General features: G+C 39.1%; 1 protein-coding gene across 1 annotated transcript in view; it reads left to right on the top strand.

The window, feature by feature from the left end:
• itk (IL2 inducible T cell kinase) overlaps nucleotides 1-23,514 on the top strand; it is a 46,317-nt gene extending 22,803 nt beyond the window's left edge. Inside the window, exons 6-17 of the mRNA XM_003223475.4 lie at nucleotides 706-857; nucleotides 3,511-3,576; nucleotides 4,196-4,250; nucleotides 5,471-5,550; nucleotides 7,028-7,164; nucleotides 8,667-8,741; nucleotides 9,913-10,084; nucleotides 11,245-11,461; nucleotides 12,514-12,578; nucleotides 15,652-15,770; nucleotides 18,180-18,337; nucleotides 20,165-23,514. Coding sequence (XP_003223523.1) covers nucleotides 706-857; nucleotides 3,511-3,576; nucleotides 4,196-4,250; nucleotides 5,471-5,550; nucleotides 7,028-7,164; nucleotides 8,667-8,741; nucleotides 9,913-10,084; nucleotides 11,245-11,461; nucleotides 12,514-12,578; nucleotides 15,652-15,770; nucleotides 18,180-18,337; nucleotides 20,165-20,236 — 1,368 coding nt within the window. The 3' untranslated portion in view covers nucleotides 20,237-23,514. The remainder of the gene's footprint in view (nucleotides 1-705; nucleotides 858-3,510; nucleotides 3,577-4,195; nucleotides 4,251-5,470; nucleotides 5,551-7,027; nucleotides 7,165-8,666; nucleotides 8,742-9,912; nucleotides 10,085-11,244; nucleotides 11,462-12,513; nucleotides 12,579-15,651; nucleotides 15,771-18,179; nucleotides 18,338-20,164) is intronic.
• The last annotated feature ends 1,747 nt before the right edge of the window (nucleotides 23,515-25,261 follow it).

Here is a 25,261-nt window from a genome sequence, read left to right as displayed (position 1 = left end):
CAGTAGAGTCTCACTTATCCAACACTCGCTTATCCAACGTTCTGGATTATCCAACGCATTTTTGTAGTCAATGTTTTCAATACATCATGATAGTTTGGTGCTAAATTCGTAAATACTGTAATTACTACATAGCATTACTGTGTATTGAACTACTTTATCTGTCAAATTTGTTGTTAAACATGATGTTTTGGTGCTTAATTTGTAAAATCATAACCTAATTTGATGTGTAATAGACTTTTCCTTAATCCCTCCTTATTATCCAACATATTCGCTTATCCAACGTTCAGCCGGCCCGTTTATGTTGGATAAGTGAGACTCTACTGTATCTCGGTTTATTTAGTCCCACATTGTGTTCCTACAGTATCCCAACATATGCTTGTGAGAAGCCAACAGATATCATTGCACTCTCCTATCCATGTTCCTACACTGTTGGGAGCTGGTGGCTTCTACATCTGTGGAGCAGTGAACCCACTCTGAGATTTATTCTAGCTGTTGAATCTTTTTTTTTTTTTGGGGGGGGGGGGGAAACTGGACTAAACAGCATGGAAAACTCCTTTTAAATTTCAAGCTAAAACCCAACGTGGATTCACTTATCCATGAACATGGAAACCTCAGTGGCTGCGTGGGTGCATAGAAATTGTTGGTGGTGACCTTTATTCTTCAGTTCTTACTCTTTTTTTCCTTCAAAATGGTTCGTTTGTACAGAAATTATTTCTGGACTCCAAAGAATCCCCAGTGATCGCCATTTATGACTATGCTGCCCAGAATCCACAGGAGCTGACATTACAGTGCAATGAAGAATATTATGTTATAGATAATTCAGAGGTCCACTGGTGGTTGGTTCAGGATAAGAATGGGTAGGTATATCTTAGAAAGGCAAGCCCAATGTTTTTGAACAGTTATTCTGTTTTTAATTACAGCCTTCGTAAAATAGTAACATGATGTGTGGGTACAGCAGAAATGTGCTAGTGTGAGCAAAGAGAACCAATACACAAATATATACACAAATTTTGAGTGGAACAAAGAGGCTACATATCTAATTTTTACTGCTGTATTGTGTTGACTTGGCATGAGTGTGACTGCGAGAGCACTGGAAACCAATACACCGAGGCCAATAAACAGTCTAATATCTTTATTAAGGAATTAAGAAATTAAAACGAAAACAAGTAGAAAGTATAGTCCATCAATAGACCTTTCAGGAAAGGTCAAATATAGTCCAGTAATATATTGTCCAATATATAATATTAGAGTTTAAAGTTTGTAATCCAAAAACCGAAACGCACTCAAACTTCCAAGCAGTTTGAGTGGGGAAAACGTCCAAGTCTTTCACTAGAGTTCAAAGCAAGTCCAAAGGCAAGAAATTGAAGACAAGGCTGGATACACGGCACGACAAGACAAGACTGGATTCACGGCAAGACAAGTCAAGGAACACGGCTTGGCAAGGCACGGCAAGGCTGGAAGGCAGTGGACTTAAACGCAGTCCACACTTGGCTGGAAGCGAAGTTAATCCTCCAAACTGACACGTTGACTCCGCGCTGGCTAGCCAGCGCACAGAACTTTTAAGGAACTTCAAATCTCTTCACAGAGCAGGTGTCCAAATGCTCTTTTCCCAAGGGATAAGGGCTAACACAACATCTTCACCAGATGCAATCCTCCCCGAGAGTTCTCAGGGGAAAATAGGTTAATCAGCAGATTCCCTTGCTGTTAATCGCGCGCTTCGTCTTTGTCCAGCTTTCTCCTGTCTGTTCGTTTGCACAAACATTCTCCTATCAAAGGGAGGAGAGCTGGGAAGAGAAGACTCCGTTCCAAGGTCCTTGTTAATGAGCACTGAACTGGAATTGTCAATAGGGTACATCTGGAACGGGGCAGAGTCTTGCTGAATTGGCACTAAACCTGTTTCCTCATCGCTGTCGTCCATAATGGAGTCAGGTTCACGGCCCAAGGGTCCATGGGACATCACAATGAGGCACAAATGCAGGGATTGGATAACCAACCTGTCACCTGATAAACAACAACCTCCTGGCCTTCCTATTAAGAAGGTACCCCAGAATGACAGCGGTGGAATCCACCTGGGCAGACACCATGACTTGGGGATGTTGCTTGCTCCCAAAGATCCCTTATGCTACCCCCCCCCCCCCCGGTGTGTGTGTGCACACATGTAGGCTCTATTTTCTCCCAAACTGGATCCAACCAATCCAAATAGTAACAAGTAAAATTATATTCACGTACAATAACTAACATAAAGCAGTATTGAAAGATAGGAGAATGGGAAGGCAGTCTAAGCCTGAAAGCCAGAGGAGTGCTGATGGAGCCTAATATGGGGCACATCTAAACTGACCACTTAATGCAGCTTGAGGATAGCTTGACAGCACAGTGTTTTGATGACACATGCTGCAAATGCATGCAGCAGTGTTCATTAAGGGCTTCAAACTGGGATAACCAAAGTTGGGGAATACTTCGAAAAAGAGTCCATAATGTGTATCAGTGCACCTATGTGTAAACCAGTTAAGGGACGAGTTTTCTGGTGATCTGAACATACACATTGTGATAGGGGAGAAGTAAAGGGGAAAGTCCCAATTCCTTTATGACCATTAAGCTGCGAATACTGCAGATCCTTAAACCCATTCAAAGCAATCTCTACGATGCGTATGATCACTATCCAGGCCTTGAACCAGTTTCAGAGCTTCATATGCAATCATCCACAAAGTGAAATCGCTTCCTTCTCTGCCATTTTCACACCAACTTAAGTGGTCAGAGTAGATATGCCCATATTCATCCCAGGTGGACCAGAATGCCTGCCTTCCCTCCTGAGGAAGAGGGCTGGCATGATAAGGAAGAATATTGTGGCTTCTTGCCTTGCCTTGCCATGCCACTCCACAGCTGCCAAACAGGTTATTAATGAACTCTGAACCGCAAGGTCCCCAGGGTGAACATTTTCTTATTTATTTATTTTACTTTGCTATCTGTTCTACAGCTGTTCTTGAATTCCATGCATCAAATATGTCCCATAACCCAACAAAGGTTTAAGCACTAACATATATGATTAAATCAAAATTCAGCTTGTGTTTTATACAGTAGGCCCTCCACTTTTACAAAGATTAGGGGTACACAACCCACAAAAAATGGGGAAAAAATAAAAAACACTAATTTTTAACTGAGATCATACTTATGTAGGAATTTCTGGATCCTCCAGTGTGACTCTATGGTCAACTTCTGCTGGACATTCTTCATAGAGTATCACTGGAGGACCAAGAGATTCCTCGAGGGGTCATATTAATCAAATCTGAAAATAATCAAATCCACAAATGTTAAACCACAAATGTGGAAAATCAATTGTATTTGTGAATTGTTACAATCATTTGCAAGTTTATCTTCTTTGTACTGCAACAGTAGCTGCCATCAACTTATTAATTCTTTCCAATTTTTTCCCCAAATAATCTATATGTTAGATTGTTTTTAAAATGAAGTCATATTTTCCTGGAAAATTCATGCATTTCTTATTTTTAACAGTCATGAAGGATATGTGCCAAGCAGCTATGTGGTAGAGAAATCACCAGAAAATCTGCATGCATATGAGTAAGATAGTTCGTTTTATTTCTTCAGGTATAATATTACCACTGCCAAGAAAAGGCTTCATGTTAATACCTTGAATAGGTGCAAATAATTTCAGATTCTATATGGAGAAATAAATTAATTAGAGATTACTGGCTTATATTTTCAAGCAATATTTAGTCTGCATATCGGAGTATTTTAAGAATCCTAATATTCTTTGCAAATTAACTTTTCACGGGAGTCCCTGGTGGCACAGTGGGTTAAACCCTTGTGCTGGCAGAAGTGATGACTTGAAGGTTGGGTTGCTGACCAGAAGGTTGCCGGTTCAAATCTAACCCAGGAAGAGCACAGATGAGCTCCCTTTATCAGCTCCAGCTCCATTCTGGGACATGAGAGAAGCCTCCCACAAGAATGGCAAAAACATCCGGGCATCCCCTGGGCAATATCCTTGCAGACAGCCAATTCTATCACACCAGAAGCGACTTGCAGTTTCTCAAGTTGCTTCTGACATGAAAAAAATGGGGTCACTTTCATTATAGGCATAACATCCTTTACCATTGAAAATTAGGAGATGCTTGTCCTTACATCCAGGGTTTTAAAACTAAAGTTGGAGGGCCTAACATCAAATCTTTGATAATTGCAGGTGGTACAATAAGAGTATCAGCCGAAGCAAAGCAGAGACACTGCTCAAAGAAGAGGTAAGTAGATAGTTATCTTTTATGCTCCTTGATTTTTTTCTGCTTTGGTTATTTTCAACATATTGGAGATTTATTACATGTTGAGGAAATTATGACATAATTGATCCTTTTAAAAGCCTCCAGTACACACATATATAGCACTTCTTTGTTTGTAGCATGCCCATTTAAACTAAGGAGCCAACTTGCTGTAGGCAACCTCGTGTTAATCACTGTGGCGCTGCCTGACTTACCTAACACAGTTGTTGAACAGATATAATATGAGTAAAATCTTTCTGCTAGAGAAAGAATAGGGAGCATGTATGAGAGAAACCAATCTAGCACAATGCAAATAGAATTAAATACTTTGTTCTCAGCGAGAACATAGGAAAAGGTTTAGTCAAAAACTCTCAGAATCTCTGGGAAGCATGGAATTATAGTCCAACCCCCCTCCCCAAAAACCATTTTCCAGCCATATTTGTACTTAGCATAAAGTGGGTGAACAAAAAGCCTAATTTTATACTATAATAATAATAATAATAATAATAATAATAATAATAATAATAATAATAATAAAACTTTATTTCTTTTATATTTATTTATTACGGTCGATGACCAGCAACAAACTTTATTTCTATTCCGCCCTATCTCCCTGAAGGGACTCTGGGAAGATTCCAACAAACAATGGCATACATTCAATGCCTTTATAAAACAGATAGATATTGGCATAAAATCCCAACAAGACCCCACATTAAGCAGAATAAAAACCTAACATCAAATTAAACCTAATATGAGTGAATTGACCATAACATTGATAAATTAAACCAATATAGTCAAACAGAATCAAACAAGAATTATATAGTGACATAAAATCTAAATAAATGTCCACACCACAGTAATTTACAAAAGCCAACTGAAGTTGTGTGGGTTGGATTATGTAGCCTATGGTGGTAAATTGGGCTGACATAGACTAACGAAAGAACCCAAGACATCAGAAAGAAACCAAGATTGACATCAATCAAGCCTAGTTGGCTACATCAAAAAAGTACGTGTCCCATAGCTTCACACACTGTGTTGCTCTTACTGGAGGGACACATAGGAGAGGCTCTCCAGCACACCTCAATCCTCATCAAGATTTAGAGATGTGAAAAGTACTTGTAGAAACTTAGCCTATGAACCTATTTCCTAATAATGAATACTTCTCACTGTTTTGTTCAATTCTATTTTCCTCTGTCTGTTTGCAGGATAAAGAAGGAGCCTTCATGGTAAGAGACTCACGGCAGCCTGGCACTTATACTGTCTCTGTTTTCACAAAAGCTTTGAGGTAAGTCAGACTTCAGTAGAACTTTATGCTGTTTCAATTGTGCAATATAATATTTTGACCTACTGATGACACAAACAGTTTTAGTTACAAAATTGCTTAATTTATTAGTTTGGTTTGTTATTTGCCAATTTGACTTCAACTTATAGTGACCCTAAGAATGGGAGATCTCCAAGAACCCATGCCATTAACTGTCCTGCTCAGATCTTGCAAACTCAAGGCCACAGCATCTTTGATCAAATCCATTTATCTGTAACACAATCTTCTTATTTTCCTATGGACTTCCAGACATTATCATGTTTGCAACAAGTCCAAGGTGTGACAGCCTCATCTTGGTTTCTAGTGAGAATTTGATTTCCCTTTGGACCCATTTGTTTGTCTTCCTGGTGGTGCATTGTATCTGTAGAGCTGACCTCTATCATTAATGTAAAATGAGTCAATTTTCTTGCCTGGCTTTCAAAAGTATACATAGGAATAAGAAATACTATGGCATGTATGATTCTGATTTTGGTATTTATTGTGGTACAACAGGGCAAATATAATTCTATCTTTAGTTCAGCCAATCATTTTCTTTGGAATGGATTGCCATGTAAATTTCCTCAGAAAAACATCTATTTAGATAAACTTGTTTAGAATTATAGTAGATCAACAGCCTGAAGACCGAACTATATTTAATTGTCTGGCTTTACTCTGCTTTTACACACACACATAAACAAGCCTCATTCCTCCAAGTTTCTTTGTCAGTCACATGGCATGGAACCAGGAAGAGCTATGGAGCAGCAGCAGGTAGGACCCCTTGCGCCCCCTACAGGTAGAAGGGAGAGTGCACTGCCAACTGGCTTTAGTGCAGCTTGGCAGCGTGGATGCCTTTATGCCTCTAAGGTCGCTTGGGGCATCCATATCTATTATCTAGCCACAAGAGGTCCAGAACCGGCATTTTGGATGCCAATTCTGACCCACATTTTGTAACGGTGTAGAACCTCCCTTTGTTTTTCCCACCTCAAAATGTTTTGTGCACTAAGGGTGCATCTACACTGTAGAAATAATGCAGTTTGAAACCACTTTAACTGCCATGACTCAATGCTATGGAATCACAGGAGTTGCAATTTTACAAGGTCTGTAGCCTTCTCTGTTAAAGAATGTTGGTGCTTCACCAAACTACAATGCTATCAAACCATACTGTGGGCTAGTAAAAAAAAAAAAAAGCAGATGTCTACAAGAGCAAATCAAAGCCAAACTCTTCCTAGAAGCCAGGATAACTAAACTGTGACTACCATACTTCAGGTGCACATTACAAATGGGTTGATTTAATGGAGGAAACCATGGCCCTGAGTTTAGATGACCTATATGTGACCTTGTCTTTTTGAAATACAGTATTTCATTTACAGTGTCACCATTTGCCAACTTGATGGCAAATAACAACAACAAAGCTCATTTAGAAAATAATAATATTATCCCATTTTTATTTTCCTTTTTTTAGTAATGACAATAACCCAGTCATAAAGCATTATCACATCAAGGAAACAAGTGACAATCCCAAAAAGTACTACCTGGCAGAGAAGCATCTTTTTAATGGTATCCCAGAAATGATCAACTATCACCAGCACAATGCAGGAGGTAAGTCCAGGCAGAGGAAGGCAAGAACCAGTGGGAGATTGTTTTGAGCTAATTCAGAAATTAAAGTCTTGAAAGAATGCCTCTGAATGGATCCAATGATAAAAAAGAGAGGAAAGTAAGAAAAATATATGTTGGGATCTAATGTTACATCAAACCTAAACTTGCAATTGCTCTTATAATTATAATTACATTTTAATTGCAACTGTATCACTATAGTACTAGCAGAGATCCTCCTAATTATGTCACAACCTGCAAATGTTCCTCTGACAACCATCAGATTGAGGTTTCTCTGTAGTGGTACTCATGCTCTAGAATAGCAGCTTGCAATTTCAGTTGGCCTAGACTTGGCTTGCTGTTTATCATCAAGTATATTGGGGAATCTTGACTTTAATTCTTGATTTTGTGATGTAACTGTGAATGTTTATAATTATCTGTTAGTCTTCTACACTGTCTAGATATGGTAACATGATACTTAGAATGTATTCATTCATACATATCACTCAGATGGTCACAGAATTCCCTTCACGGATGAGTAGAAGAACAAATGAAAGCCAGTATGATGTAGTGGTTTGAATGTTGTACTGGGACTGTGGGAAACCATGGCTCTAGTTTCCACTCAGTCAGGGAAAACCCACCTGGTCAAGTCATCCTCTTGCAGTCTCAGGCCATGACTATACTTACCTAATTAATCCAGGTCAAACCACTCCAGAGTTGCTTCAATGCAACCCAGGAAAATCCTCAGAGCAATCCGGCCATCCAGATTGCGGCATGGAATAAGGATTCATTGGGGCTACTGCATCATTAGCAAAGGCATGCTGGTGATGTTGCATTTCTGGTCACATGGCTGGGTGCATGGTATGACCTCACCAGGAGTGATGTAAGCAGCAAGCCTATGCCAGGAAGCTTTTGTGGCTAGCAATGCAGTGGCAGGTCCATTGGACATGTGGACAGTGAATCAGGCTTGATCCAGCCCATCCAACTGACCACACTTCTTCAACTTTGGGTTCATTCCAGAACCTCCTGGAAGCTCCAGAGTAAATCTCATTTCCCTTTGGCCCGCATTACAGCTAGATGCAGCACCTACTGTGAATCCAGTTAAGAGTCATGTGGATTCCCCAAAGTAGTTGCTAGCCGAGTCGATACAATTTCAGCCATGTAGACATAGCCTCAGAGGAAGGCAAAGGCAAACCTCCTCTAAGCAAATTTGGCCAAGAAAACCTCATGATAATCTGCTTTAAGATCACCATAAGTTGGAAACAACTTGAAGGCACACAGTAACAGCAAGGGCAAATTATTGGTGTCTGAATAGCAACAGTTCTATTGTAGATACAGGCAAAGATATGTGCAGTTATTTGAAAATCAATATGTGAACTGGCCATTATCAATCTTTTTGGTCTCCATGTGGTTTTGGCTCCATGACTCATCTTTTCCCCCAGCCTTCCTGTACTTCCTACTCCTTTTCCTCTTTCCTTTAGCCTTTTATGTTTTTCTTCCTCATGTAGGTCTTGTTACGCGTTTGCGGTATGCTGTTTCCTGCTGGAGACAAAAGGGTCCTGTTACTGCTGGGCTAAGCTATGGTAAACAGACCTAATTTAAGGATGCAAAATCGTTGCTAATTTTATTCTCTAAAGATACAATTTTGTAATTTTCTTCCCACTGCAAAAAAAAAGACGTTGGGAAGACTATTTGCAGTTTGGGAGTAATTTTGCACAAAAAATACATGCAAAATTATTGTAGAATAAACTACTAACCAAAGATTCACATTGATGTAGCACTCTCCTTGTCAGCATTTTCTGACATTTGAGAAACATGTTTTTCAACCATTTTTAATATTTTCAAATGTTCTCTAAACTGACTATATAGATTTAATCTTATTTCTCCAGATTACATTGATTTCACTTGGTGTATTGAGTCAAACGTTATGGAATCATGGGAGTTGTGGTTTTACAAAGTCTCTAGCCTTCTCTGCCAAAATCTTTAATCATTAAATAACAGATTTAACACCCATCTCTGTGCCTCTTTTGCTCTAAAAAGAGAGCCCATTTTATACGTGAATGTGGCACATATAACTAGCTGGAACTATCATGAGTAAATTCTCTTAAAACCCAGCAGAATCATAATGTGCAGCCATTTTTAAAGCTAGTATAATCTAACAGCACTAGAAACAGGAGAGGTATAGTCTCAGAGAACTAAAGAGTGTTGTCTCATCTCAGAACGGAGCCAATAATTTGCAAAACATATAATAATATTATGTAAGAACCGAGAACTTTTAACCAAAACAGATGTTATACTATGGCCTCAAATTGAAGAATGTCAAATTATTCTGTGTATATGTGTGCAAACCAATTCTTAGTATTCGAACTACATGATAAGCTTTCACAGAAATAGGTGTGTTAACTTAGTCTAGCAAGAAAAGGAAGGGGGGAACTAAAACTAATTTATTACAGGATGAGCTTTCATGATTTTAATCTATTTTATTCAATACATTCACATCAGCAGATCTGAAGAAGTACACAAAGTCAAGAATGCTTGTGCAGAAATAAATTAGTCTTAAACATGCTGCAAAATCTTTCATTTCTACACCCCCTTCTCCTTTTCATAAATAAATATAACAAAAATAATTTAATATTTTCATAGTTACAGGATATTGCAATAGGATATCTGTTGCATTTTCAATTCTCATAGGAATTGAAAAGTATATTTCTGCTTTTTTATTTTTAAAATTATATTTCTGCTTACACTTCTTAGGGAAATGGATGATTAACCCCCAAGAACTATCCTTTGGCCAGGAGATTGGTGTGGGCCAATTTGGAGTGGTACATATTGGCTATTGGCTTGGTCAGATGAAAGTTGCTATAAAGACCATTCGCACACAAGCAATGTCAGAAGAAGACTTCCTTGAGGAGGCCCAAGTCATGATGTAAGGCTCTAGGGACTAAATTTGAGACTATGTGCATCCAAACCATATGCTCTATCATGGAACTAAGTGGACCTTCAAGCTTAATGTTCCAGTTTTTAATTATTATTTTATTATTTACCATACTTATACCCCGCCCTTCTCAACCCCAAGGTGGCTTTATATATAGGCAATTTAAGATTCTTGGCTCAAAGACCCTTTAGAATTCTGAAAACCTTTACTGTCATTTTGATATACAGTAATATATTTCTAGTCTGCATGAAACGTAGCCTCAATATTTGTCAAGATCGGAAACTAGAAATAATAGATCCCTTATATTTTTTAATTGCCTCTGATAAATGAATGGGTAGATGGATGGAATGTCCAGCAGTGAAGGAATATGAAGAGACCGATTTGCCCTAGCATAGGGTTGGACAATCTATGCTTCTTTACATGTTGTTAGATTGGACTCCAGTAATTCCACACTATTGTGCATGTTGGCTAGGGTTTATAGGAGATGAAGTCGAGCAATATTTGAAGTACCACACCTGTTCCACCTCTGTTTTAGATAAGAAACATAACTATTTTGTAATCTGGTTTGGGTCCCAAGATAAAAATCCAATCCAATCAACAAACAAACCAGTTTCACAAGCTGCTTGTGAAGATGGTTGGGAAAAAGTCATTTTTACTGCTTTACTGTTGCCAGTCTGAGTGGACATAGACCACCTGGAAATTTAGTCTATATGTTTTATGTAGATGTATCAGACACTATATAACTGAAATCTGTACCAGATGTATCTGATACTTATTTTCAGAGAGACACGAGAAAAAATTTTTCTGGAACATGATTTCTTGTGAAACTTGCGCAAACACTTTAAATAGAATTCTACAGTACTTAATCCTACGAACATTTGCTAAAGCTTTTATTTTAGTGGAAAACAGGGTAAATATCCATACAGTTTCGTTTATATGTCCCAGCAGTGGGAAAATTGATGAGAGAAGTGTGATATGAAATTTTCCAGGTGCTTCCATTCTTTTCTCTGTTTCTCTATATAACCATTTCTGGGTTTGTTTTGCATCTTTCACATTCATTCTCATTTGTTAGGCACCCTGTAGATGCCCTTCTATCAGTGTCTGCAAAGCACTAGACATGATAATGCCAATCCCTCCTTCTGTATTAACAGGAAACTGTCGCATCCCAAATTAGTCCAGCTGCATGGGGTCTGCATGCAACCAGCTCCCATGTGCCTTGTGTTTGAGTTCATGGAGAATGGATGCCTGTCTGATTACCTCAAGAGGCAGCGAGGGAGCTTCTCAAAGGAAGACCTTCTGGGAATGTGCCAAGATGTGTGTGAAGGGATGGCTTATCTAGAACAGGCGTCTGTCATCCACAGGGACCTGGTATGTCTGGCTCATGTCTATGTCTCTTGTCATAAATCAGTAGCTCTTTTAAAAAGGAGAATAAATCCAAATTATTAACACTTCCTAATCCTTAAATTTTGAATAATTTGGGCTGCCCCATATATTCTCCTATCTCTATATTACAACTGGAAGTACTGATTTTGCTTCCTAGCAGAGATATTTCTTGAAAATTTCTTCAGTCTTGTAAATATTTATCTTTGTAGTTTTTTTCGGTTATCTTGTATCAATGTTTGCTACCCCACTGGAGCTTTAGTATCAGGTTATTTTCCCTTTTAGGATGCTACCTCATTTTAATTCTTCCATTACCCACACAAAGGACTCATCCTAGGCATTTGTAGCTGATAAAGCAAATGGAATAATGATAAATCAGATGATACTGTGGACTCTTTTGCACTATATATCCACTTTAACTACACTGGCTCTATCCTGAGGAATCCTGGGATTGGTTGTTTTGTGAACGTATGTAGAATCCTCTTCCAAAAGGCTCACTGAACTCTGAATCCCAGGTTTCCCTAGGTTACAGCTATTATTGTTACAATGGTATGAAAGTTATGTAACTGTATAGTTGGGAAACAACCTGTATAATATTAGTGAGGGAAAACAAAATTGCCATAGGGTGAGAATTAGGCAGCCTTCCAGATGTTTTTGGACTGCTGTTCTCAACCTTTCTCACTGTTTGCTAAGATGGCAATGGCTTCTGGGAAATATAGTTCAACAACTATGCTGAACAAGATTCTCACTCCTACTAGAGAATAAGAGCAAACTTTTGTTGGTGAATTCCACCTATAGCGTAGCAAATCAGAGATCATGTGGTGAACAGGATGACATAACTAACACTGCCTAGCCAATTAAATGGCACTGTGTGATAATGTCTCTAAAACATGCAAGGCCCATAAGGAAAGCAAGAGAGAGCAAGACTGGAAATTGCAAATGGCTATTGATGTTTACAGCCAAGTGGCCAAAAAATGCCCTCAAAAACAATACATCATTTCAATTTATCTACTAATATCCTGTTTCTTCCTTCTCCATAGGCTGCTCGAAATTGTTTGGTAGGAGAATTCCAAGTGGTCAAAGTTTCAGATTTTGGAATGTCACGGTAATTTGAACTCACATGAATAACTAACAATTTATTCACTCATGTCATTTCCTTCTTTTGAAGTGTACTAAATATCAAGCTCACAGTAGCAGCAAAATCTAGATTTGACCTGGAACATATGTCTCCTCAATTCTTAATGCAAGTTCCTATAATTCCTGCCTTCTGCTACACTTATTTAAAAGGGAACTTGAGGTGCAAGATGCATCATTTTGGATGGCTTAGCAACAGGTATCTTTTATCCCCTTGCAGGGCTGGCCCAAGGTAATTTTCAAGTGTAGGCAAACAGAATTTTGCCCCCCCCCCCAAAAAAAAAACCTTAGTGGTGAGAAGGGCGGGACACAAGTATGGGAAATAAATAAATAAATAAATAAAATCAGGACAGTAAAAAAAGAACACTCAAAAACGGGAATTCCAGGCATCAAACAATCAGGGCCAGCTAACATCTCCCAACAAAGGATTCCCCCCAGGCAGGAATCAGCCAGGCTTTGAAGCTGCAAGGCCATTCAAAGCTAATCAAGGTGGACAACTGCAACATCCACACTTGCCTCAGACAGACAAAAGTTTTTTGAGTTCTTTCTCCCAACCTTGATATTCCATAGATATACAAACCCCACTTGCCTAGTTTCCAACAGACTTCACAACTTCTGAGGATGCCTGCCATAGGTGTGGCCCTCCTCTGGACATATTCCAGCATCCTTTGGCAGAGAAGGATAAAGAATTTGGGCCCTTCCACACAGCTCTATAACCCAGGATATCAAGGTAGGATAACCCACAATACCTGCTTTGAACTGGATTATCTGAGTCCACACTGCCATATATCTCAGTTCAAAGGAGGTAATGTGGGATTTTAGTCAGATGCATGAAAAGAGCCTTTGTGAAACAACGCCAAGGATTTTTTGTTGAAGGTTTTCATGGCAGAATCACTGGGTTTTTGTGCATCTTCCGGGCTGTATGGCCATGTTACAGAAGCATTCTCTCCTGACGCTTCACCCACATCTATGGCAGGCATCCCCCAGGCAGGAATGATGCTTACAAGGCCATTAATGCTAATCAAGGTGATTAATTACAACACTCACACTTGCCTCCAACAGACAAGAGTTCTTTCTCCCACCCTGGACCTTCCACAGATATACAAACCTCACTTGCCTACTTTCTAACAGACCACACAACCTTTGAGGATACCTGCCATAGATGTGGGCAAAACATCAGGAAATAATGCTTCTGGAGCATGGCCATATAGCCCGGAAAACTCACAGCAACCGAAGCAAGTCACTCCTGTTTAAAGGTCACCCCAAGTGAACTCAGCCTCTCCAGTCAAGCTTCTCCTTTTTCCTGAACTGCTTCCAATCGCCCACACGGAGAGGGGTGGGTGGGGACTCTGGCGGGCTGGGCTCCGTCTCCACAGCAATGGCACGGAGCAGCCTACCCAGGCAGGAGCACGGGTCCGCAATGGTGGTGGCAGCGGAAGGAAGAGTGGAGCCGCCGGAACAAAACGGTGCTGGAGGCCGGGCGCCTGCAACATTTTGTTCCAGTGGCTCCACTCTTCCTCCTGCTTCTGCCGTCATAGCGGACCCAGGCCGTGCTCCTTCCTAGGCTGCTCTGCGCCATTGCCATGGAGACGGAAGGCCCACCAGGGTCCCCACCCGCCCCTCTCCGCACGGGCGGCCTAGGCGGGAGCACGGCCTGGGTCCGCAATGGCGGTAGCAGGGGGAGGAAGAGTGGAGCCGCCGGAACAAAACGGTGCTGGCAGCCGGGGTGGTGGGAATGGTGGGCCTTCCATCTCCATGGCAATGGCGCAGATCGGCCTAGGCGGGAGCATGGCCTGGGTTTGCGATGGTGGCAGCAGCAGGAGGAAGAGTGGAGCTGCCGGAACAAAATGGTACTGGCAGCCGGGGTGGTGGGAATAGTAGGCCTACACAGCCAGGCCCAGGTCAAAGGCGAGCCCAGCCCAGGCCGAAGTCCTGAAGGAGGAGGAGGCAGGGGGTGCACATGCATGCATGCGTGCAAACGCGAGAGTGCATCAACTGCACCCCCAGGATTATAGCACTACAGGCAAATGCCTAAATTGCCTCGCGGTTGAACTGCCCCTGCCCCCTTGCCACCTTCAGACTGAAATATTTCGTTAGCTTTTGAAGCACAATAAAACCAAATAAACACAGTGTACAGAAACTACATTCATCTCCATGAATCTACAGGAAATGAAAACTCTGTCACATTTAAACAACAAAAATCCACTTCGTTGTCTGTAAACCACTTCCTTTTCTTAGCCTCTTCTGCTGTTTTCAAGAATTGATTTTGTAAATGACAGGTTAAATACGTTCCACTTATATTCTGTAGCTCACTGTTTCTTAATTTCTGCTGTGGCAGACCAGTTTTTTTCTCATTGTCCCAAGGAAAAACTGTATCTGTGCTCACTGACTTTAACACTTTATCTATTTGGACCTCTCCAGTGACTGGCAGTGAATAGCTAGTGACCAGGACTGGTCCATATATTGCCATTTTGAGCAGCAAGTCTCTAGATCAGCACAAATCTTTCCCTTTTCCAAAGAATATTAAGAATAGGAGGTAGATGCCTGTGGATGGTGTGGCTGTAATCTAATTGCATGCATGATATTCTGCTATAAGTAGCATTACAGTACCTGTCACTGTACCAAGCCAGGTAGATAACACAGCATGGAAAGGCACTTTCTGGAATGGCAGTCTTCCAGCCAGCATAGTTGTCCCCATCTAGTTGTGGGATTCTGGGAACTGTCGTACAAAAATGCTAATTGCACTGTTTGAAAGTTATATTAATTGATATCAGGTAAGCAAAGGCAGCGGACTATTTAATTAGCCTTCTTCTTGCATATTGCAGATACATATGTCTGAATGCACTTTATGTACAAAGAAATGCTGTAATGTCAGCACAATACACAATATAAAATGAATGCTTCTGTGAATATCTGAGAACTTAACCTTATGCTTACAAAGCATATACTTTGTTAAGAAGTGATAGTCTTTCCTCAGGCACAGTTGCGACTCTGTAATGTTGTGATACTATAAACACTGATGCATCTTGTTTGTCTGTTTCTAGGTATGTTCTTGATGACCAATATACCAGCTCTATGGGCACCAAATTCCCTGTTAGGTGGTCAGCACCAGAGGTGTTTTCTTATAACCGGTATAGCACCAAATCTGATGTCTGGTCATTTGGTAAGAGCCTTTAATCAGAAAATTATTGTTCACATGCTTATTTGACACCTTATCACTGAAACACACTTCCAATTCTATTGATATAAGGCAGGGGTCCTCAAACCTTTTAAGTGGAGGGCCGGTTCACGGTCCCTCAGACTGTTGGGGAGAGGCGGACTATGACGAAATAGTCCAAAATTAGGACTGTTGTTGTTGTGTGCCTTCAAGTCATTTCAGGCTTATGTCAACCCTAAATCTAAAGTTTAGGACAGGGGCCAGGTAAATGACCTTGGAGGGCTGCATCCAACTCACGGGCCTTAGTTTGGGAACCCCTTATATAAGGCATTCCCACTTCTCCTTTTGTGTGTGTGAAGGGTATTTTTAACAAGGTGTTTCATACTATTTATGTATAACCAATAATATTTAGACAGAATCAACTTATCATGACAATGCCTTCTATAGTGATTGAACTACATGTTCCTGTGAGTCAAGAGGTTATGCTGACAGTAGGGTCTTCTGTGCTAGGGAGCCTGACAGACAGGCTTTTGCTGATGAGCCAGATTAAATGTGCCAAACAGCAACTGGGCAGCAACAATAGTGGAGGGAGACACTAGCAGAAGATCTCCCAGAGACAACGGCACTGACACCACATCTAATGCTTGTTAGTACCACATAGAAGGAGGCATGGTAAATCCCTTTTGATTATCTATTATCATGAAAACACTATGATGAGACAGTCCAAAATTAAACAAGACATCGTGCTAGAAGATAGGACTCCCAGGCTGGAAGGCACTCAGTGAACTACAGGGAAACAGCAAAGAATAATTACAAATAGCATTGTAGCTAGTGATGCAAATGGAATCAAGCCAAAAGGATTCCAGCTGTTAATTTGCTGAGAGGCAAAGGGAAAGTCCAAAGTTGCCAAACATACACTATAAAAACATCCTGCACCACATTTTGCTGTAGTTTTTCAATGAATAGAATCATAGAATCATAGAATAGTAGAGTTGGAAGAGACCACATGGGCCATCCAGTCCAACCCCCTGCTAAGAAGCAGGAAATCGCATTCAAAGCACCCCCGACAGATGGCCATCCAGCCTCTGCTTAAAAGCCTCCAAAGAAGGAGCCTCCACCACGGCCCCGGGGAGAGAGTTCCACTGTCGAACAGCTCTCACAGTGAGGAAGTTCTTCCTGATGTTCAGGTGGAATCTCCTTTCCTGTAGTTTGAAGCCATTGTTCCGTGTCCTAGTCTGCAGGGCAGCAGAAAACAAGCTTGCTCCCTCCTCCCTTTGACTTCCCTTCACGTATTTGTATATGGCTATCATGTCTCCTAGTGTCTCATAGTGTCTCAACCAATTTAACATACTTTGTGGCAGCCACAAAAGCAAAGTTTCTAGAGTATAACAACTACTTTCAAAGTAAATACCACACAATTAAACAGAAAATAACACTTTCAAACCAGGAACAGGATTTTTTCCACATTTTTTACACAGTGATATAGATTTGTCTTAGGGCCCATTTACACTGTCATATAATCCAGTTCATTGCAGTTAATCTGCAATCTGAAACTGGGTTATATGGCAGTGTAAATGGGGCCCCAGAGGCAGGAATGTTCTTTCTATAACTTCTGACAACAATTAAGTCTCATTTCATAGAGGAAAAATGCTTTACTGAACCAAAATGAAATATTTCATTTCCAGTTATTGGTTTTGAGGAGATCCCTGTTAATTTGGGAAATTGTTGCCATTTATATTACAGAGCAACAACTGCTCAACACTTTGTTTTATTCCAGCTGAAGAATGTTTTCTTGGGGGGTTTTTTGTCTTAAGTAGTTGTGCCCTGATATTTTAAAAAACACAATTAGTTAACTTCTTGATTCTTGTGAAGCTGGAGAAAGTTTGTGTAATTCTCCTGGAACTATCAATGGTCATGAAGTATCAGATAACATTTTTGACTCTAATGTAGCAGTAGAAGTAATTGTAGTAGCAACTATGGAAGTAATGGTAACAATAGTAAGAGAAATGGCTTGAAGCTACCTTGAGTCCTGTGTTGGGAATAAAGCAGAATACAAAACAGATGAACAAGTAAGAAACCAAGAATGTACTGTTTAGGCAGACAGTGATGAACGCATAGTGTTTAGTGGCAGAGTATTTCTATAAGAAACAGATTTACTTTCTTTGGGGGGGGGGAGCCTCTGTAGTATTAGGTGACAAATTAGAAAATGGGATATGAAGACATAATCTGAAAAAACTGAATAAAACATGAATATGATCATACATCATTATTGTTCTTATGTGTCTTTAGGTCGAGTCTAACTTAAGGTGATCCTATCCTAGACTTTACTTAGCAAGATTTATTCAGCCTTCCTCTCAGCTAGGAGTGTGTGACTTGTCCACGGTCTTTCATGATCTATTCCTTATTTTGTTTCAGGGGTATTGATGTGGGAGATATTCAGTGAAGGTAAAATACCTTATGAAAACAAGACCAATGGTGAAGTGGTAGAAGACCTCAGGGCTGGTGGCCGTTTGTATAAGCCCAGGCTGTCTTCCAACACTATTTACAAGCTCATGAGAAGTTGCTGGAGTGAGGTCAGTACAACATATTTCATGCCAAAAAGTAAATTAACCCTGGATTTCCTAAAAGTTTTGTCTCTTTTGTAGTTGGTCTATACTGACTAAAAGGGAATTCAGAAGAGCAGTAATCTTAGGTCATTGGTGGCTTCTAGGAGAGTGAGGTGGTAAGTCTACTCCAAGTTATGGTGTGAGCATAAGAAAAGCTATCCTTTTTAGAAAAAAGGGATCATCACCTTGAATAGATTATTAATGTTTAGAGTAAAGTCTGGAGTAAATTCACTGTCTCGCTGACATAGGAGGACCAGCAGCTACTCCCTTGGAGAGAGAGTGACGATTATAAAAACAATAAATTACATAAAAGACAGTTTGCAAGACAGGATTCTCACTGAAGCTTCATTTCAAAGGATGTCAGATTATTTGGGTAGAATAATAAATATATTGTTGTGACCCAGCCTTTGAACAGTTTGCATAGACATCCTAAAAGCACAGGAAAGGGGCTTATGCAAAGATTGCTCAGGAGAAGCTGATCATAGGCAGTTTACTTTTTTCTAAATCTGTCTAGGATGCAATTTACAGAGGAGAAATCCATGCCCAGTCAAGAAAAAAAGTTCTGCTTAGCATCTAAGACCAGATGCTTAAACCTATTAGGAGAAAAGTCTAATCCTTTGTTTTACCCATCCAGCAATTTCCCTAGGGCCCTCAGTTCCCCTTAACTTAGAAAATGCCGAGGGTGTCCAGTGGCAGTTAAGTTCAGTACTTCCTGCCAAATTCCTTTTCCCTTCCAAATTACTGCCAGCTCACAGCAGAGGTCTGGTGCAGTCAGCAGGTCATCTGATTTATTATTTAAGATTCAAGTTGGCACATTAGCCGGTATTCCCTGGGAGCTTTTTCAAGTCATGCGTAAACTCAGTGACCTGTCTAGAAACCTCAGCTTTGGGTATCTCCTGTATGTCCCTAGCAGCTTGTAAGTTATCACTCTCCAGCTACAGCTTGTTTTGCATCTTGAACAGCGTCTATATGCTGTTAGCTCATCCAGAAGTGTGGGAAAATATCAGTATTCTAGTATAAATTTTCCTTTGGAATCAGAACCAATAGGTCTCAAGATGTTTCTACCTCCACATTCATGCATTCTCCTATGTTTCTGTTCCTGTGCCATAAAGCTCTTGGCTGCTCCAGGCTACTCAAATGAGCAACAGAGGACTTACTCAGTCAAACTTGATTTTGATTTAGAATTTAGTTGATCTATGACAGCCACATATGTCAAAGAAAGATAGCGAACAAGGTATGAGAAAAATATTTTCTCTCTTTCTAGAATAAGTCTGGCTCTGCCCTCCTTCACAAAGTTTGTCTTTATTGTCAATTTCTTCCCCATCAGTGGAGAAGGTCCAGTGAGAATAACTTTTCACCTCTATTTTTGAATGGGAAAGTTGCCATGAGGCCCATAATTTCTTAATAAATAAACATTATTCTTCAGTTTACACCACCTTATGTTTAACGTTTACTTAACCTTCTTTAAGGAAAAAATATTATCATGTTCCATGGCAGAATTAAAAATTGTAACATGGAGTTTACCACAATAATTCCACCCATCTATTAGGCATTTTAATGTTTTTTATTTAAAGTATTTGTGTATTTACTTGCAGTCCACAAAATGATAGGAAGTTTTTATTGCCACCAAAAGAAATTTTTGGCTACAGGAGACTGAGCTGACTGACTGTAGTTACTTAAAAACTCCAGTCTATTGCTGTATCATTGAATGTTAATGAAATGTGAATGTTATATATCACTTCCTAACTCATTTACAAATCTTTAATGTTTAATCCTCTCTCCTTTTCCTTATAGAAGCAAGAAGACAGACCACCTTTTTCAGTCCTGCTGCATCAGCTCAGTGAGATCTCAGAATCAGACTTTTAAGTTTAAAGGACTGTGCGAAAGTGTGAAAGACACAACCTTTCTCATACATGGCTTCAGCAGATAGATCTCGTATCTATGCTTGGTAGCGGTACCAACTAGAATGAGATCTTGATTGTTTTCGTAAGGTGTATAAATAGAGAAATGAACAGTGAGCGATGTGTTCAACATTATGTTTAATAATCTGGCAAGCTCCTCCTTGAGGATCAAGACATGGTGATGGTGACAGTAACAACAATGAGAACAGCATTTAGGACAAAGTGAGTTGCAACTGCTTTGCAGACCTGGAACCTTCTGCTCCCAGAAACTGGTCCAGCAGGCAAGGAAATTACAATGTGACTCTGATCCACCAAACATGATTGAAACTGAATGAAGCTATTTGTAAACAAATCTTTTGATGGCAGATTTGAAACAGGATCTTCTTGTTTAAAAAATGAATTGTATGGAGTAACTGCAGAAACCAGAGGGACTAATTGTATGTAATATTGGGGGAAATACAAATGGATGACTAGCTTGGCAGATAAAATTAACTATTAGTGCAATCCTGAATCTTCAAATTCTACATAATGCAGTAATAAGGATGGGGCAGATGCTTCTAAATATTCAACATAGTTTTCTGCTGGAGAAATAAATTATGTGTGGGTTATTGTGGGTTTTTAATCTATACTTTTTTATTTTTAAAAAACTTAAACTAATCAAATAGACTTTCACTTACTGTTTGACCCAGAGAGTTCAGATACAGAAAAGTATATTCCAGCATTCCAAGAGTAGAAACTAATTTTCTACTTAACCAAATTTATGGGCATTTGAAAGAATAATGCTGATGATGTCTTGAGCTATGAAGCCTTATCACACAACCTTGGTTTCTGAATAAACTTAGGATGAGAAAAAAAAAACTGATGAACTGAGAAGCACAACAGCTTAGTAGTTATACCACACAAAGTTTTGTGTTACTTAAGCAAGTGAAAGCATGCACTTTCTTTGTCAAAGTCTATGTGTTTGTGCCATTCTGACTCCATTTATGAAAGTATGATCAAAGAATTAGTTTGCAATGATGTCTAGTAAAACACCTGTAAAAGTATTCATACAGAGTGTTTTTCATTGGTTTTTCCAATTATATGGTACTGGAAACTACTGCAAATTAATCCTGTTGTATACACATGTATGTGTCTGGCAGGAAGTACTACAGATGTTAAAACCTGGGTGCAAGAAGAGTGTATAGATCAACTGCAGCTGAACATGAATTCTGAAATCTGCATTAAGATCCTTTTATCATTTGCCATGTTGCCATCTGGAGGCACAGGAGAACCATTAATAAGTTACTGATGTGGTCAGATATTGGTCTGTATTATATTATCAAAAAGTCAGTCATTTGGTTGAAAGCATGCTCTTTAAAGTATGAGAAATGAGTTGTTGGAGAACTGTGTAAGGAGAATGTTTCTTAAGCAAGAATCAAGATTTATTCAAAAACATCTGGCACCATAGAATGGAAACACCACCATCATTTTTGAAATGTTGATTCAGATTATTTTGGTGTTTTGAATATTGAGTGACTTGAACATCCATGTAAAAATGATGTCACAAAAAGACCAAAAGTTATGTAATTAGTGTTTAATACTGGCAGAAACTCTTCCTCTATGCCAAAAATAGTTAACAACTGTATTATTTTCACCTCACTTCTCCTGTATTAGGTTAGCTATATTAGAAAAAGTATGAGGGTTTCTTGCACATGTTAAAACTTTTCTTTTTTAATTAATTGGTGACAGTACACTGTTTCAGAAGGAGAATTATTCCAGATTCAGATTCAAAGGAACTTGAGCATTCAGTGGAAAGGTGATCTATTCAAAATAGAAAATTTTGTCTATTTTAGCCAAATCCTAGTATAATGAAGACATTATGTGCTGTACACACACCTCTTGTTTCTCAATATAGTAACTATCATCAACAAGTTTCTAAATACTGGCAGTCCCCAAGTGACAAAAATCCAACTTACAAACAACTCATAGTTAAGAACAGGGGTGAGACAACAGGAAGTGAGAGAAATCTACCTCTAGAAAGGAAAATTCACTCATAGAAGAGTTCTCATGGCAGAAAGGTGTCTCCACTGAAGATTTCTCACCAATATTTGTTTCCACAAGAAGAATTTTTCAAAATTCAATTATCACAGAGACAGAAAGTAGGGTGAAATCTTCTTAGCAGAGGCACAGATAGCAAAACAAACACCACAGAGGTGTTAAGCTTTCCCTATGCTATTCAAAACTAAAAGAAAATGTATATTTGACTGGAGGCACACTAAAAAAGATACTGTTCTGACTTACATACAAATTAAGAAGAAACCTACAGGACCTAACATGTTCGTAATTTGGAGATTGCCTGTAGTTCATTAAACTGATGGATTAATTTAGCCTTTGAATCGATTAATAGGTAGTGGAAACACAGGATATATCTGGATAATCCAACTTCTTCTACCTTGTTCACTATCTTTCTATGTGGCTGTGTCAACAAAATTCTAAATCAAAATCAAGTTTATTTCCATTCAGATTCAGCCAGGCCATTAGACAAAGTGAGGTGGCATGCCATTAAGAGCTTTTACCTTTTATGTGTGCATCATTTGAATTTCCCCACCTGAGGCTCCAAAATGTCCCAAATGGGCCTTATTTTCACTGAGTAAGTACTTATCACACTATTTTTCCAACCCCTAAATCCAGAGTTCCTTCATTGTCATTTTATTTGTTAATAACAGCACTGCTTCAGAGAGTACTATTGCATTTTTCTATAAGAACACCAATGTTAGACTGCTCAGCTAAAGGAGGTTGGTCAGGTTCCATGTAGACTCACCTATGAGCAAGCAGTGAAAAGGATGTATCTAAAAGGGGGTTGCCTCTTTCCTAATGAGATTGTAGCTGAATAGCATTTTTATTTAATGTTTGTAAAGGTTTATTGCTGTGATTTTGTTTTATAAACTGTGTGCATTTCATCAATATGATTTTCATTTTCGGCATTATAAGGATGTAAAGTAATGGAGGGAGTTACCAATAAATAACAAAATAAATATAAAATATATGTAGAGTATAAGAAAAAATATTTATAGATTACTGATTGGATGGACCAAGGAGTAATGAGCTTTTATAATCTTTTATAATCTATCTTTATATAATGATTAATATATATATTATAGGTCTTTTATAAAAAGAATGATTTTATTGTTATGTATCTGGATGACCTTAAAATAAGAATTTAATAATAAATGCTTGTTCTGCCAGGACAGCAATGTCCATAAACAGAGGTCTGTATGTATTGTTTGTGTAAATTTCCTTAGTCCATCTGCATCACAATATGCTGAATGTGCTGTATGTGTCTTGCAATGCTAGCAAAACCATGCATTCACATCCAGGATCACCTATTAATGCTATTATTAACTCATTGAACACAGCTATAACTGCATCAAAGTCTAAACTTTGATAACTTTCATAAGCATCAAGGTAATGACTGGATTTAGAGAGCATTTAGAGTTATTATGACATTCTATTGAAAACAAATTATATAGTAACCACATGCCTTTCATAATTATGTGGAGAAAACAGCTTCAAGTTCATAAACATGATTGACACTACGCACACCGTATATGACTTAAAAGTAGAGGACATCAAGACATTTTACTCCAGTCAAATGCAAGTGTTATGTTCAAATTACACTGGAAACCAGCTTGTTAAGACAATTTTCTATTGCTGTCTTCATTTTGCTATGTGACACAGCCTCCTTTTTTGTTGTACTTTCATCACTCGTAGCAGCAACACTAAGAAGATGTGAGCCAACATTCCCCGCCATTTCTTTTGGCTTTTACTTAGACATTAAATGTATGGCCATTGTTTTCTGGTTGTAATTTGAGAACTTAGGCTGCTTTGTCAACTTTTCACTTCTGTTCCTCTCAATAGTGAGAACAGTAATTCTTAAATACCACTCACACTCCACTCTGTGCATCTGAGAAAGTAGACCTAATCTATGAAAGATGTAACTTCTTTCAATTACTGCTATAAGATCCCTTTGCACAGTAACACTCTAGTCTAGACAACTAGCAGAAGCTGGAAAATATTCTCAATTTTTTTTTGCTGAAATATGCTTGAAAGTTCACTGATCTTGATCATAGTAATTGAAAGATTGTAAATGACCTCTGCTGCCTATAAATGTCATGACATTTGTTCCAGTTCATAATCCAAAATGTTCAGGCTCCTACCCAATGAACATTTATGAATACATTTCGCTTTGTATAAGGAGGATAGAATGCATACCCATTATAGCTAATAGGATTATTCATCCACACAAAGAAAAACCTGTAAATCTTTTCAAGGTTACTCTTAGATTTAATTCTTTTTCCCCAGGGTACTATAGTGTGAGATTTAAAATTGCCATAAAGCTTGGTTCTGGAAGCAGTAAGATATCAAATATAGGAGTATTAGTATTTTCATTTACTGACAAAATTGTCAAGTCCAGAGCCCATGATGAAAATATGACATCCCAACTACAGATTGTCCTCCGTATCCAAACTTGGATGGAAAATTATCTTATAAACAGAAAATGCAGTCAATGTCTGTAGACTGCCACACAATCAAGAAAGCAAAGAAGAACCAAAAGCATTCTATATGATAGAATCTGATTTATTATTGTCACTGGACAACCTCAGATGCTTCAAGTCAGCAGACTGTGTTGGCGCTCAGCAGCAAGACGCTGGGGATTTCTCAGAAGACGAGGGGGGTGATGGTTTCCCTACTGAGGAGTCTGTGTGTGATCAGAATGAATTGCAGGCCTTAGATCAGAGAGAAGGGTCGGCAGGTGCAGTTGATTCAGAGGATGTTTGGGATTCCAATGTTCGCTCCTTATCAACCAGGGCAAAAGGCTATTTCCCTTGGGAATCGACCTTCAGCAGAAGATGGGGAAGTTTCTCCCGATATCAGGATATCAGATTAGGCCTCCGCATGGAGGGAGTGAAGGGTAGATTACTTAGGCACTCAGAAAGACTCCGTGAGAAGT

The sequence above is a fragment of the Anolis carolinensis genome, chromosome 2, assembly GCF_035594765.1.
Source record: "Anolis carolinensis isolate JA03-04 chromosome 2, rAnoCar3.1.pri, whole genome shotgun sequence".
Lineage (NCBI taxonomy): Eukaryota > Metazoa > Chordata > Lepidosauria > Squamata > Dactyloidae > Anolis > Anolis carolinensis.
This window is presented reverse-complemented; position numbering and strand designations above follow the sequence as displayed.